We start from the raw sequence: 16197 nt of genomic DNA, 5'->3' as shown, positions 1-16197 counted from the left end.
AATGCTTCTGCAAAAGGCTTCTGTACACTTTATAGCATGAAGTGACTTGTCTTTAGTGAATTCCAATGAATTCAAGGCTTTTAGGGACTTATGTAAAACCAGACAGAATTCTTAAGATTTTCTTAACTTCTCCTCCGGTCATGTTGTTCACCTTGGCTTTTGCTAGCATTCTCTGACCCAAATATTTCTGCCTATGCTACTGCTGAGCCTTGTCATGTTTCAGAGGGAGAGCACTTGTCATTCTGCATGGTGATCAGAAGGTGTCCAGCTCACAGTGCAAGGGAAGGGTCCTTTCTCAGCTGATGTCCAGTGAAGGTATTGATTACAGGTATCACTTGAATTCAGCAAACACTATCTGTCCTGCCTTTGCATTTGCTGCAGAGGGGTTTGCCTGCTCCTGCAAACCAATGGGATAACTGCTGGTCTTGTGAATATACCAAGGCTTTTAGATTCATTGCCACTTTTCCCTATTTGTATCCATAAGATAGTACCCTGGGGAAAAAAAAAAAAGTTTTTTTAGCAGTCAGGCTCATGGACATGTTTTCCTAATCTTCAAAAACTGCTGACATGCTCATAGAAGAGGTTAATGTTTGATGGGTACAATCTGAACTACAGAAGCAACACTAAGATAAGATGCAATGTGTTTGTACACAACTGCAGAAAATTGTAACATGTTTTTAGAGCGCTTAAAAAACATCAAAGCATCTTTTCAGTTGCTGTTTAAAACCACTCTTGTTTCTCAGTTTTTAAACACTATCACTCAGCACTGGTTTTGCTTCCTAATGTTGATTTGCTTTCAGCTGAGTTTTTGTTTCACAAACTTTGTGAAACACACCTGTTTAAACACTTTGGCAATATGGAGCAAATCTGAAAATGGCTCAGTATCTATTATTTCATAACTGAAACCCAGTCAGGTTTCTTTTAGTATTTTAGTATGATACTGTAAGCCACACAGGAAACCTACCTTCATTTCTATAGTGACATATTTTAGAATATTTAGTCAGATATTATCAACTATATAATATATTAAAATTACTCAGTGCTGGAGCCACTCCTAAATACAAGCCCATTGACATGTAGTATAGCTCTATTTGAATATTAAGAGAGTATAAAATGAGTTTCATTTTCTGCCAGATGACAAATAAGGTAACCATCAAAGCAGGTGAAATAATAATAATAAAATGAAAAAAGACAGTATGACATTTCCGGAAATAGCTTCTTTCTTTATTTACAAAAAGATTAGGTCAGGTGAATCTTTTATGACAAATGTGTTCCTGTTCCTACTGAATCAATGACAAAGTTTTATTGACTTCACTGGCAGCATAAGCTGTTCCTGTTAGGCAGTAAAAATATAAACCCTGAGTGTGCCTTCATGGACATCAGTAGAAGGTTGCATTAACCCTACCCAAGTCTAATTAGCGTTTGACTATTGCATTCTCTCCAGCTGGGTCTGACTCCATCTGAACAGAGTAGAATTGTTCACAATGAAGAGACAAAAGTATTTCTGCTTACAGACCCATGTTCAAAGACATGAGTTAATGAAACAAAACTCAGTAAATCTACTGATAAGCAGACCATTCAGGCAGTATCATCAACATCACCAGATTTATTTCAGTGGAAATATACTGCTTTTCACAAGTAGTGCTCTGGCAGACCACACAATTTTCGTAGGTTAAGGGGAAGCTTAGACATCAGAAGTCTAAAAACTTACTGGTCTCAGAGGCAAACACATCTCCTTGCTCCCCACCCTTCTCCCCAGTACAATTTCCCCCAGCATTTGTGTAGTGGCATTTTTCAGAAACCTTTACACAGGATTCCCAAGCCTCAAAAGGCTCATTAAAAAGCCTTAGTTTGAAGGAAAGTCCTTTTATGAATTATTAACTAGTTAGAGGATGAAAAGCAACGGTGGGAACCACTGATCATTTTTCACAATTAAAGGAAGTTGCAAGAGGAAGGCAGGGGAAGGAGACTGTGCCAGGTCCTGCACTGTCCAACACATTGACAAATGGGCTGGAAGAGATGGTGGATAGCCAACGTGGCTGATGATACAAAGTTGCTTCCAATAGTCAAAAACAAAAGCTGCCTGAGAAGGTAGCACAGGGATCTCACATTCTCAACTGACTGGGCAGCAAAATGGCAGAGAAAATACATAGCTAATAAATACAAAACAGTGCATTTGAGAAGAATATAGCCCTAACCAATGCAAACGGTTCTGAATGAGCAGCTGTCACTCAAGGAGAGTTCTTGGCATCACTGTAAATGTTAACATAAAAACACCAGCTTAACATTCAGACCAGGCACTGGGTGTGCCCTTGACTCACAAACCTGACCTGCTGGTTGCCAGAAACTGGAAAATATAAAAGGGGAAGGAACCCTTTGTACTCACCCTGTCTCCCATAGATGTCCACTACTTGCCACTGTTGTGAGAAGATGTGAAGCTATATGGATCTTTGCTATGACCTAAACCAGCTGCTCTTACATCCTTAGGTAAAATGAACTGTCCAAGAGAGTAGATCTAACCTGCAGTCACAAAGGAAAGTGAAACTATAGAGAAGCGTACAACCTGAGAACCAATGTCTCAAGTTGTGTATGTAACCAAGTCCCAGACAAAAGGACCGAAGGATCAGAACAAACAAAAAAAGCCTCAGAAGAGAACACAGGGAGACCTGAGCTAACCCCTAACAGGTTAAAAGCTTGCTAGGTGCTGCTGGTGCTTTAGCAAAGGGGATGACCAAGACTCCAAAATACCACAATGAAACATCAGAGAAACACTTAAAAAGCTCAGAGACAGATGTGAGCAACACGTCCTGCAACTGCAAGGTGTCCAGTAGGTACAGAGACATATTTCAGCTTAGTGAACAGAGTGTATACAAGTGTCTACATGGTACAACCCAGTTGCCAGATGGACTTAAAGCATGACAACAAGGAAGACAGTATTGGCAATTCCAGCAGTTCTTCCCTTGGACAGACACTTGTTGAAAAGAAGATCAATAAACTGTCAACCTGAAAGCAAATGAGACTGATCTCACACTAGTAATTCTCTTCTGTGACATAAATTTACTGATTACTGTTGTACTGGACAAGGCATATGGCAGATTATGATGTCTGAAAATGTCTTTAGTGTAATGACCCTGAATTTACACCTTGTGCAGTGGAGCACAGGTTTACATATCAACATCAGATGTTAATCTGTACTTAACCAGGCCTTATCAGTGGAATAGTTTGTTAGCAGTTGATACTTTGCCCAGCAGACACAGTGCTCAGCAGATGATGCTAGAAGAATGGAAATTTGCAGAAGTATGGGGAGACAGATATAGAAATGAACAGTAGAATATGAAGTCCTGGCATTGTTACTGCTTCCTGAGCTTGAGATGGTTCACATCCCCAGAGGTACTAAACAGCTGCTGAGAGCAGTTGCGATCATACTGATCCAGAATGTCTCAGGTGACCATATACTTAGAGAGAAAACACATTTTTTAATTATAATTTGCAGAAGACAGGCAAGGGGCACTGGGTCTGCTACTTAACCTGAGAACATCTTAATGGTTTATACTGATACACCCAAAGAGGCATGTTTCTTGCCTAAGAGTGGGCTCTGGGCTCTGCAACCCACTAATCTCCCATTCTCAGCTGCCTCACAGAACATTCACAGACAGCGCACTGAAGTGTCCTGCTTGTGCAGAATCTCAGATGCACTGGAGACATCCTGCCAGACTTTCTAAGTAAGCAAGTAGCTTGGAAGCAACTTTGGAGGGGCTCTCCTCTCACCATCAGGTAGATAATTACAACAGGCCAAAATACCCAAACCAATTGAAAACTCTGCAAGAAAAAGCAAATTGCTAACTCTGGATAGTATTGTATCAGGAGTGAGCCACCAGTACAAGCAACAATGCAAGGGCTTCAGGAGTAACTGAGTCTACTTGGAGAATGTAGTGGATGCGTTGGAAATGTAAGTATTTGGACTGTGGTTTTCATAAGTAGTATTTAAGGGCTACTATCTTACATCTTGGCCAAGAAAATAAAATATGTAATCAAGAACTGTAGCTTTAAAAGTTTTCAGTTTTCCAAACACAGGACATTTTAAGACATACCCCTTTAAGCAGAAGCTATTGGGAAAATGTCATCAAAATAAAGATCTCTACCCATTGTTTTGGCAGGAGGCAGGCAGTGATTACCAAAACCTACAGTCTATGCTGAGTACCATGATGGTGGAAGGATGGTGAACTACCTCTTGGCTCTGACCACACTGTCTTCTGCATAGAAGCTGATTCAAAGATTCCTGCTGGCTTCAGTGGGTCACATCCTAATGGCTCTCAGCTGGTGGCTTGGCATGTCAATGATGTTCACCAAGTTCCAATGTGAATTTCAAAACTGACCTCTTTCTACTCTGAAGAGTTTTCATAGACCATGTAAGTGAAGTCCAATGGATACTATGGTCTACAGGGTGCTGCAGAGAGATGTTGGGAAAGCTGTGTCCCTTTAGGGACATGAACTGGGTATGTACATGAACTGGAAGAGAGGTTAAGTTATTGTAACATTAATTTTCCATTTGAGGACACTCCGACATGTGCCCAGAGAAACAAATACATAGCTAGCTTATCAAGCAAATGCATTTGGATATTTTCCCTCACACTCAGCAATGGACTATTCTTAGTAACTAATAACACACATGTGCCTTGCAGCACGCTTTCTGATAGCCTTGTTTCTTTTCTTTAGGGATCTAATATTTTACCGTATTTCCAAAGAATCCTGGATTATAATAAAATGTCTTACTCTTTTTATAATGTGTCTGTTTCTTACAGTGAAAAATCAACAGAGCTGCTGCTAGGACCAACTTCTTTCTTATATATGCATTGGAGCTAAAGGTGTGGGGTTGACCTAGTAATATATGCAAGTCAAAGCTATACAAATTAAGGGTTAGAACTGACTGCTATAAATGTTAAAGAAATTGTGTAGTTTTTAACCACTTAGAGATTAAAATCAGAATTTTCATGGTGTATTATTTTTTCTGTCTCTATTTTCTAAACATTTAAACCAAGCACCCCACAGCAATCCCAGTATCTGCACTTCATTTGTAATCCATTGTGTGTTTTAAGGTGGATTCTTTTAAGCCTGAAGTACATGCGAACAAAAGTAGCTGTTGGCAGGTTCAGAGACACAAGTGCAGTAATTTGGTACACAGTTGCCATGGCAGCTAACCTACATCTAAATTATCCTATACACTTTTCTCAGCCATTCTCTAAGCATTGTTCCTCCTGTCTGAATTGTTGGTTCTTTTTTTTTTTGAGACCTGCCTTCTGCCAAGCCCTCCTTTGTGCCACATTGGAGCATCATCTGCTGGCTCAGTCCTTTCACCACAGTGTACTCCATATTCTGTTTATATTATCTATTAGTGGAAGGAGGAGGAAGGAGTACGAGGCAGAAGCAGGTGATGGTCTTCCAGCTACTCATAGCTTGTTGAAAGCTGGTTTTTGCTGAAGTAAACCACAGCGGTAACTCCCTTCAGTTTCAGGACTTAAAGCTTGCTGCAACACCACTGATTTTGACAAAGTTACTGCAGATTCAGAGTGACATAACAAAAGCCAAATTTGGCCTTAAGACAGTGAATTTATCAAATGATCAATGAATTCTGCTCTGTGGATACATGGCAGTAAATCAGGGGATACCTCTTCTATCCAGAAAACAGGCTTTGATGTGCTTTAGCAGTGCTTATTACCAAGTAGAAATATTAAAAGAAAGGGCAATAAGTCCTCCAAGCTCTTTCCCTTCCATTGACCTCCCTCTCAGCACAGACAGAAAACAAGCCTAGTGCTATATATGAAAAGGTTTCATTATTTATTTCTGATGAAAAAATTCCATTCTGTCAAATTGCTCTGTTTCAGAGGAAAACCATCCCACTGGCTATTTCTGACCAAACATCCTTTTTATCTCCCTTCTTGCCTCCTCTGAGAACTAAGTTGTGACGCCGCTTCAGGGGAACCCAGCCCAGGTCTTATCAGTTCCTGACAGATCATGGGTAGCCAACATGCCTTCTGCCTATGGTGGAATGTGAGCTCAGGGTTTACAGAAAGTGAGATCAGAAGATAAGAAGCAGAGAGTATTTACTTACTTATGTTTAAGTGAGTAAGCTCAGTGTACTGCCAAAGCAAAAGTTTTGTCTAATTTTTTTAACAAGGTTCAGTTTTGGTATCAGTTTGACTGTTAGTTTTCAGGCAATTGCCTAGAAGGCAATTGCTGCTGCTGAAGACTTGCCATTGCCAAATACATTCGTGTGTAAAGTCAAGAAGTCGGGACTACTTAATTTATCATCCTCATATCACAAGAAGTATAAAGATCCACAGATTTGGAGGACTACAGGCCATGCTAAAGTGAGCTCTTTTCAGGGATACTGAAATCTATGAGATTCACCAAGAGGTTTTTGCTCTTATTTTCTGTGTTCATTTATTCAGTCTATCCATCCATCAGACTATTTATTCAAGCTATCCAGGACAGCTCGCTTTTTAAAATGGAGTTCCAAAATACTAGAAACAGTGCAGATGCTAAGCACAGGGAATAAGGTCTTGAGAAATGACAATGAATAAACACTTCATGATAATTCAGGCTTGATGCAAATCTGCCCCCATAAATGCATCATGTAGTAGTTTATTAAACAACAGGTAAAGAACTAAAACAATAGTGTTTTGGAATAACTGTCAAGAGAGGTCTGGCAACAGTATCAGGATTCCTCTGTGAATAGACGTGTGGAGAGGAAAAGTATATACTATACATCACGGTAAAAGCTTAAGAGAGAAGTGGATTTCCTCCCACTGCTTTTTCATCTCAGTACGTTACTCTCTCCCACTCTAATTTTTTCTCTCTCGCTGTAAAATGCTGCATGCATACAATAACATTCTAATAAGGGAAACCACTGCAGGCTGAAGTAGGCATCCTGAAGTGAGACATGAAACTTGAAAATAAAACAGAATCAAGGTTTCCATTCAGAATGGGAATGCATAACACTTCCCATTCAGAAAAAAAATGTCAGATACTAAGTTAGATAGACTTGTCTTCCATCCATATTTCCTGATATAACAATTTCACATGGATTGTTGTACTTGTGCATGGGACTTTTTAGGGCTTTGTACAAAGGTCAGAAATCCTGTTATTTGCATTTTACAGATAGAGAAGCTGAGTTATGGAGAAGTGAATTGCTGAGTCCAGATTTCCAGCTTATTGACCGTAAGGCCTTCCAGTTATATGGTCCTCATAGCACAACACAGATCCCTGCAGTTATCATGGACATTATTTATTGTTTACCCTTTCTTTCTCACAAAAAAGAAACTACTTGCCAAAGTTGTTGACAAGGAATCCTATCACTTTGGGGGCATGATGTGTTTAGTAGTTATTACTGCAAGCCATGATTCATACCATTTGGACCTCAGTTCTATTTTGCACAGCATGAGAATAAAGTAAATTACATTCTGGAGAGCTTTGCCAATGAAATATTAAAGCCAGCATCTGCGATCAAGCTCACTGCTATGCTTCTGAGCAGTTCTGAGGGGGAAGGGAGAAGTACAGTATATTAAGCCGGAATAGTTATCCTTTGTGGCCTTACAGAGAGACTGCTATGATGGTTTTGAGGCTCATGATGGCATAATACATCCCCCAAACTCTGTGGAGCCTCAATAGGGATAGGTTCAGGAATAGTTAAAAAACAGAATTAGTGTCTCACTGGTGTTCCCCTGTTCTGCTGTGTGCTGAGGCAGGGCCAGGCACACTGCTAGGTCGGAGAGGCTGGGGACAGGGGGAGTCATAAGATGAAGCCAAGGTCCTAATCCCAAAAGATCTAGGTTGAAGCGTGTACTGGCTTCCACTGCCATGGCTCCATGCAGGAGACCCAAGTATGCAGGAAGCAGCAGGGGCTGGCTCACATTGAGCCTCCCCTAACCTGGGTTAAGCTATAGCTTGGCAGTGCTCCCAGGGCCACCCAGTTCAGATAGAGCAGAAGCAGCCTAGCCTCACCAGTCCGTGCTTCTTGCTTGCCTCTTACAACCCCAGAACAAGATTACCCAGCAAACCTCTTGCTAGCTCCCTGCCTCCTCACTAGCCAGGCCTGTCCTGCCTCAGCTGCCCTGGGCTGCATTCCTCAAGCAGCCTTGCTCTTAGGCATGTTCCCTTCTCCAGAAATTTAAGCATCTGTGGTGATGCCATGGCTGTTTCAAGGCAAGAGTTTTCCAGCCTTCTAGGCAGCTAGTCTGATGGCTTAACTTCTGTTGGTTTACAAGCATATTGCTGGCTTCTGTGGAAGCAGCACTAGTTTTTGAGGACATAGTAATCCAGCGACAAGCCACTGCTGAGGTGGCTGGTCCTGTTCCTGTCTCCATGTGCGCTGGTCTGACCGCATGGAAAGTAGGCTGGCACCCCCAGCTTTCTATGGTCTTTATTCTCTGCATGAGTTTGGTGCTGGGTCAGACAGGTGCTCAGGGTTGCTTAAGGAAGGGGCACAGGGGTGCTGTTGACAGTAGTGGGGAGGACGGCCTCTTTGGCAACACCTCGTATCTGATTGCAACCGGAGGTTGTGAGATTGTTCCCTTCGAGTTTGCTTATACTGGCAACCACTGCCTCTATGCAAGAGTTCCACCGCCACCCATCTATCATTTCACAGTTAATCCATCAGTTGATACCTGTCAGCATTACCCTGCTCTCCATCTTTCAGCCTTCCACTGCCTAAACTGGGCTGCAAATGCCCCTGACCTGCCCAGTCCTACTGAAGTGTGCCCAGCAAATGACATCTTGACCTTATTTTATGCACATTTCACACTGATGCATGTACAAATGCATAGGGAACCTGATGGTGCCTATAACAGCACCATCATTTTGCATTTGAACCACTAAGACTGTAACTTTTCAGGGGGCAGTATAAATGCAGTGGTTAATGGGACAGATCTTATGTAGTAATAGCCTGTGGCTGTATATTTAAACTGTGTGTGTCTCTTACAGCCTTGCCTGTATTCCTTATCACATTAATTCTCTGGCGTAAATTTCCTTCACCAAACACCTTATCGCCCATCATCATGCCTCCCTGAAACACATCCCCGTGGCTAATGGGATACAGCTGTATCATGTCACGTTTAGCTGTGTTAACAGGGAGCAAAGTGTGGGTTTGGAAGGACTAAGCATGCCTTTGAAGCCATGCCTGCCAAAACACTGCCATGAGCGGCTTTCCCTGCTTGAGGAGGAGGGGTGGACCAGGTGACCTCCAGAAGTCCCTCCCCACCTCAGCCAACCCGATTCTGCAATGTTTGCTTCAGACTATTTGCTTTCTCCTCTCTGTTTTGCCTCAGTTAGGAACACCAATGTCCTTCTCCTACTTGCCAACCCACCACACCTGTGGCATGGCTGGGCTCAAAACGGCAGGAGACCAAGGCAGGAGCATACTGTGACAGGGCAGAGGTCGCTTTGCTAGGCCCTGCTCTCTGCGTGCAGCCCGGGCCTCACACCTGCAGCCTCGCACCAACCCTCGGCACACCGGAGAGGCACAGCCAGGCAAGCGGCAGGCTGTGGCAGCAGCCCTAGCACCCAATGCCTGGTGCCTTCTTCCAGGCAGGCCACTGCGCCTGCCGCCATGGCCCGTTTGAGGTCGAAATAAATCCGGTTTCGGGACCGCAGAGGCAGGCAGGACCTGCCCGCTCCAGCAACGCGTGCCGCAGCTCTGCCCTCCCCGGGCGCAATGGCAGCGGGTGGTTCATACCAGGGAGATGATCCCGCCGAATGCCGCTGCCGCCACTTCCTCATCCCCTCAGGAATGGGGTGAGGCCGCGCCGCGCCGCACCGCACCGGTCGCCCGCCGGCTGCTGCCGGCCGCTACAGGTGGAGCAGGTCGGCGGCGCGGGGGGCGCTGGGATGTGTAGTTCCTGCGGGCGGGCGGCGCGGAAGGGGCTCGGCGGTGTGGACTACAAGCCCCAGGGCGGCGCTGCGCGGCAGGGCTGTAACCGCACTGGGGGAGGAGGCGGCGGCGGGAGGAGGTAGTTCCTGGTGGCGCGGCCCCGCGGCTTGGCGCGCCTGGGGACGTCCGAGTGGAAACCTGTCTCCAGGCCAGGCAGCCAGCAGAGAGCCCCAGCCAGGGCGGGGGGGGGAGATGCGCCTTACCCTTCCCCACAGCGGCAAGCCGCAGCCGTCCTTGATTAACAATTAGCTGGTTCCCCAGTCACCCCCGGCAAGCAGTGTCCCATGCACGCTGACCCACCGCCGGCAGTTCGCTAAGCCGGCAGCTGACGGCTTCTCCCGCGGTGCTGGCGTGCGGGTCGCTTAAGCCATGGGGAATGGGATGAACAAGGTAACGCCGCTCGTCGTTGTGCTGTGCGTGAGTGCATGTGTGCGGGCGAGGCGCGGCGGTGGCCGCGGGTGGCGGTCCCTCCCCGCGCCCCCTTCTTTGTGTCGCCCCTGGGCGTTGGGCGCCGCCGGGGCAGTCCGCGGGCCCCCGCGTAAAGAACAAAGGCCAGGGCAGGAAAGGCTCTTCCCTTCGATTTAAGGGGTCCCCCGCCCCGCTGCGTGGGGGGGAGGGAAGGAGCCCCGGCTGCGCGGCTCCCTCGAGGCGCGCCTCTCCCAGCCCCAACGCGGGCAGGCGGGAGGGGGGCCCTGGTTTCGGTGATGCTCGTCCGGGCTTCCCCTCACCGGGCGAAGCGAGCCCACTGCGTTCGCCGGGGGGGGGGGGGGCGTGCCCCCAACGGTCGCTAACGGCCGCTAACGGCCGCAAACAGCCGCCGTGCTCCGGTCAGCCTCAGCGCCGGGCCCCTCACAGACGGGGTCCCCCGCTGGGGCTGCCATGGCTGAGCCGGCATCCCCGGCTTGCTGCAGGAACCGGAGCTGTCAGCTCGGCTACCCATCGTTCAACTTGTCCGTCTCTTGCCCCCCGTCCCTGACCACCCCTACTCTCCAGGCCTCTCCTCCCACGGACCCTCGAGGGTCTCCCCGGGCAGGCCGGTGCGAGCGCCGAGAAGCCGGTGTGTACGGGCAGTAGCCAGAGGGCTGGCCCCCGTGCCGGTGGGACAGGAAAGCGCTTGGCCCCAGTGGGGATCGCAGCGAGGAAGGAAGATGGATCTGTTTTGCAAAGGGTGTTGGCTTTTTGGCAGTGGGGGCTTATTGTAAGCGCTGATTCCCCTGGCATGTCGTGGTTTGTATCAAGGGACAACTGTGATTTTCTCAGTATCTCCACCTCTGTTTTAAACCCAGGTTTGAAAGTGTGGTGGGAACTAGCCTTTTATATATAGCTTACTGTGAGGAACAGGAGTTGAGTCATTTCTTCTGTCAAACATCCTGCTTTGGGTACTTTGGGAGTAGCTTTGCTGTGAGCGTGGCCTCTGCCAAAGCGGAGAAGAGCTAGAAATACTTGCTCATGAGTTGTCCAAGTCTGGCATCTTTGCCCCTGGGAAGCCAGACTGGTGAATGTCCGGAGTGCTTAGTGTGCCACCTGGGAGGTGACGCCTTTTCATCCTATGGATTAGAAGCATTGAAATAGAAACTTTAGGCAGGGGAAAGATCTGGCTAGTTAGTCCAACCAAGTTAGGAGGTAGAACCTCCCTTGGTCCTCTTCATTTTTCTGTTTTATAGTCTGGCGATAATGTTGTGATAAGTGGCCACTCCTAGGAGGTACCTACAGGGACTGGCCAGTTAGGAAGAAACACAGCTGGAGAGACTTCTTTTGGGCTTCTGCTATGTTTGTAGTATTTTTCTCAGAATGCCTGAAATTATCAAAACGTTTAGAGGGACAGGATATGGCATGCTAAAGTTGCAGTCTCCGGCAGGGGGAAAACAGACAGTTCTCAGCCCTTTGATGGTTAGCACTCTTTGTCTGCATTACATCTTCCTATGGTACTGTGGGGGTGGGAGTTGGCAATCTGTGACTCCAGGCAATTTGATTATTTTAATGCTGTTAGTTGTTGCCCTGACACATACCAGCTGGAGCTTTCAGGACAAGCATAGTACTACTTTTATTTTTCCTCCTTTCTTATGACTGTATCCAAGAGGAAATGTTCAGCAGTTCTCAGAAGAGCTGGCTCCTTTAAGGAGGCTACAACCACATTGGGTACTGGCCATCAGGGTTATTTTTGTAGGGGTCCCGTGTGTAGGTCTGGTACTTGCCACCTTCAGAATGTGCCCCTGGATCATCTGTTCTTTTTGATCTTGCGAGTCAGTGCGTGCTGGAGGGGCAAAGGAAGGTGTGGAGTCATCAATGCTGATATTGGGGCATTTGCTTGACTCAGTGTAGTCTATCAATACAAATTACATTAGTTTCAAACTGAAGTGTGTGGGGTGGTTTTTTTTGGTTTTTTTTTTTTTTTTTTTTTTTTTTTTTGCTCGAGCTATATGCAGATGGTAGAAGAAAATAAGCAGGTTATCCGGAGGTGGATTATTTCATTTAGGGAATCTGTTTGTACTGATGCCAGGGGAAGAGGATTAGTGGTGACCTGTAACGGGTATGGTAAGGAAAAGCTCCAGAGCTTGCTACAGCTGCTGTGGCTGCTCTTGGGTGCTGAGCCCTTCTCAGTGGCATGGTCCCCTTGTATTTTTCTATCATGTGATATTGATGTATTTCATAGCAAATAGCAGTCACACCTGACTTTCTGTGGCCATTAGTGCTGATCAAGGGCTGGAGGCCTTGCATTCCTTTTAGGTGGGTTTGTCTTTTGTTGCTAGCTGTCTTTGTAAAATTAGCTGTGCCTAGGGTTTTATTTTCCTTAAGCCCACCTGAGCCTCCTCACTTTTCCTAAATTAAACTGAAAGCACTGGTTTATAAATACCCTTCTTCCTCTGCTCATAGGAAAATTGGCTACTGAGTGTGTGTTGATTTAGCTACTATTAATTTTCAGTGCTTTTCTTTTTACGTCTTATAGGATGAGTAATGGGGTCTGACTTGGGAAATTGTTTGGCCTGATTTGTCTTTATGCTTAATGTCTGACTTTGACTTGTAGTCAAAATTCATGCTGAACTGTCTTTACAAATTACAAAGGTGTTTTTCTGGAGCTGAAGTCTAGTGGCTGGGATGGTGACAAGAGACTGCAGTCCTTAGATTTGATTATCTGTGAACAGCATATGCTTAGTAAAGAGTGTTTCCTGAGTTTTAGTTCTTGTTCACCATGTTAGAGTTAACTGCCTGTTATCCATGCAGACTTTTCTGAAGGGTTGTGTGTTATCTCCACAAAAACACAGATAAGCCCCATTCGTTATAGGAGTTGATGCATAAGAAATGTAAATGACTGTGGACAGTCAGAGCTGATGCAACCAGTTCTATGGAAGCCAGTGAAGCTGCACCAGTTCATGTGAGTGGCAAATTCCACTCCCTGACCTGTGCTGCTTGCCTGTGCTGATGGACAAGGTGGGCTTATCTTCTCCTTTTACAGAACCTGACCATCTCCAGAGAAAGCTCAGTGAACTCCTCTGGAGTACCCATCGGTATTATTGCATCTAGAAGCAAACACTGGGCCAGGAGTTAGATGCTTTATTAAAAGTGTATGTCTGTATAGGAAACAGTAGCAAAGGAGCCCTTGAAGCCATTTTCCAGAGAGGTGTGTTTTCAGGAAGGACTTCTCTGGACTTCTTTCCGGAGAAACATTACTAACTGGAGCAGCTATCTTCCATTGCAGGGCGCTGCCTTTGTGCAAAGTGGAGAAGGTGAGGTGCTTTCATGCGATGTACAAATAACGACGGGTGTCTCTTGGTTGTGCATTCTTCTACATCTGTTACTTAGTCCGTGGTCATTTTCTTAATGTTTCGGGTCATATAAGGAGGCTACTGTTTTTATTCATAAAGTAGTGGTTGAAAAGTTCACAAAAACAACCACCTTATTTTCCTTCTCTTCTGACTCCCACCCCTTCTGTCTCACACGCCCGTAGCAGCCATTGGCCTTCATTTTGCACAGCCTGGAGTGCAGTTACTGAAGGCAGTGTGAGATGACACAGCTGAAAGTTCCCAGCCGTAGTCTAGTGCCGAAGTATTAGTCAGCACGGCATGAAGATTCACTTCTTTCCAGGTAGCTTTCACCCATAGTTACGTTTCTTGCTTCTAGAATGACTAGGACAACACGGGTAACATGTGTTTTTGGTTGCACGGTGTCCTAATTTCCTATCTAGCATACAGCGTTGCTTCATGATGCACAAATGCAAACTTCTGGACTTTTCCTCCTTTGCCAACAACAATCTAAAAAGCCTATTTTTGCAACACCAACACCCTCCAGTTTCTTGGTATCTTCAATTTATAATGACTAACCTTAATGACTATGACTGGAATTTAAGCTTTTATCCTCTCTTGAGAGCACATATTCAATGTTAGAAATAATGTTCTGGAGTCTAAAATGCTATAGTTTACAGTAATGGTGATGTGATTTGAGATTTGTGCTGCAGATAGGAAACACCAGATAGCTATTTAAAAATATCAGACAGGCTTTTCTCATGATTTATTTTTTTTAAGCTTAAGATGAGGGAGCTGGCTGGGATGATCTGATTGGTGAAATTCATTCATAACTTGAGTCTTTTGCTTTAGAGCACGTTTCCTGTTTGCAGAATTTGGGCCTTAGCAATGGCCTTTGGGTACTCTGGAGCAGCTACAGGCTTCTGATTCCTGGCCTAGGCTGGTAGCCTTTGAGAGCTCCGCTTCTAGCAGAGTCATCAGGTGTGCTTAAAATAATGAATTCGGCCATGAAACCATGAGTGTTGTGGATGCAGAAAGAGACTGCAGAATGTTTTAAGTGTTCTTTTACCTACTTGATAGCCCGGCATTGGAAACTGCCCTGCTGATTTCTGATGCCTTTGTAAGAATGTTGAATTTATACAAATGAAGAGGGAAAGAAAGAGAAGGCTGGCTGAATTTATTATCTGTGCAAAACTTACAGGTGTCTGTACCAGCCTAAAGGAACATTCTCTTATCTAGCTGGTGTTGTCAAGCAGCCCTTGATTTGTAAGCAGTTCAGGGTACAGCAAGTGGTCTTTCAGTATCAGTGGCAGAACTGAGTGCTGTGGTTAGAGCTGGTATAAGAGAGATCATCTAGCAAAGCTGAGAGGGAGGAATGTTTGCACAAAGTGAAGCTGCAGAGAGTGTGAGAAGTGCTCCAGGCTTTGTTTTTTGCAAGGCTAGATAAGTAACAGTGAACATGTTTTTATCACATGAAAGCCCTGGAGTTAAGGCAGGTCATAAGCTATTTTGCAGGCCCTTTTACCGCCTTGCTAACCTTTGGTGGTAAGCTGGGTCGCCTTTCAGTGGGAAGGCTGCAGTGAAAGAGAGGCTGGGGTGATAATCCCCTATGAAAAGTCCTTCATGACTTTTGGAACTTCGCGGCTGCTGGGCTGAGCAGAATGGGTGGAGTTTTCCCTTTAAATAGTTGTGCCTGAGAGATTGTTGCTGCTGTTGTGGTGACACTTAGGTGTTGCTAAGGCTTTAGGAAGTCAGCGCTGACATATCTGTATTGGTGGTATGCTCTGCATGCACCGAAGTAGATGGATCATATGGTTTCACTACTGCAGTTCTGGTCTCTTCAAAGGATATGGGTGTGGGTCAGAGACTTCAGGTGGCAGAGAACAGAATTCATGGCCAGAAAATGTGGTTTTGGTGTGCCTGTTTCTTTTTCATGTCCTTACTGCTGTTCCCAAGTTGGGAGGGTTATGAAAGGAGGGGAGGGGTAGTGCTGCAGTGTCACCTGCCTCTGCGTGTGTGTGTGTGTGTGCATGTGCGCGCACACACACACATGTCCTCAGACTGCACAGGCTGGTCCTCAGGGTGACCTTGAAACTGCCCAGTTAAAGTCTTGTAACTGAGCACTGTGCAGACTTTTGGGAGCTTTGGCATAGGTGGGTAGATCTGGGAGAGACACACGCAACTTGAGGGCTTTCATCAGTTCTCTTACATGGAGAACCCCACAGTGCTGCAGCCCTTGACTTGCACGGCTTTGCATTTCAGAAGACTTGAAGGATGGTTTTCAGTGCTTTGTCCAGCTTGCTTAGCAACCTTAGGCAAATCACCTTTTTTGTATGAAGCTTCATCATTAGTTAAATGAGGGTAACTCTTTTCCTGCTGTTGGGGGGAGGGATGTGCTGTGAGGCCCACTTGGTATTTGTAAACCACTTTTGCTATCCTTTGAGAGCCTCCTTTGTGTGAGTGTCCCTATGATTTAAAACCTCTGGCTGCCAACACATGCTCTCAAAATGTGGAGTACCTAAAGCTATGGAG

At 45.6% G+C, this 16197-nt stretch overlaps 1 protein-coding gene across 12 annotated transcripts in view; it reads left to right on the top strand.

Annotated features, from left to right (window-relative positions):
* The first annotated feature begins 4311 nt into the window (after positions 1-4311).
* Positions 4312-16197, top strand: part of DUSP22 (dual specificity phosphatase 22) — a 50612-nt gene continuing 38726 nt past the window's right edge. For 3 of the 12 annotated variants that reach the window (XM_061449360.1, XM_061449362.1, XM_061449354.1), the window contains exon 1: positions 10075-10315. Coding sequence is in view for 5 of the 12 variants with exons in the window: in XM_061449354.1 (XP_061305338.1) it covers positions 10295-10315 (21 nt within the window). In the remaining 7 variants the exon portion in view is untranslated. Of the gene's footprint in view, positions 4497-9867; positions 10005-10074; positions 10316-11058; positions 11094-13710; positions 14009-16197 lie in introns of those variants that run through there. The other 9 variants (XM_061449356.1, XM_061449352.1, XM_061449353.1 and 6 more) reach the window with 9 other exon arrangements.

This window comes from Pezoporus flaviventris, unplaced genomic scaffold, assembly GCF_033815535.1.
Source record: "Pezoporus flaviventris isolate CSIRO_AGI_PZ_B2104156 unplaced genomic scaffold, CSIRO_AGI_Pfla_v1 ptg000007l, whole genome shotgun sequence".
Classification (NCBI taxonomy): domain Eukaryota; kingdom Metazoa; phylum Chordata; class Aves; order Psittaciformes; family Psittacidae; genus Pezoporus; species Pezoporus flaviventris.
This window is presented reverse-complemented; position numbering and strand designations above follow the sequence as displayed.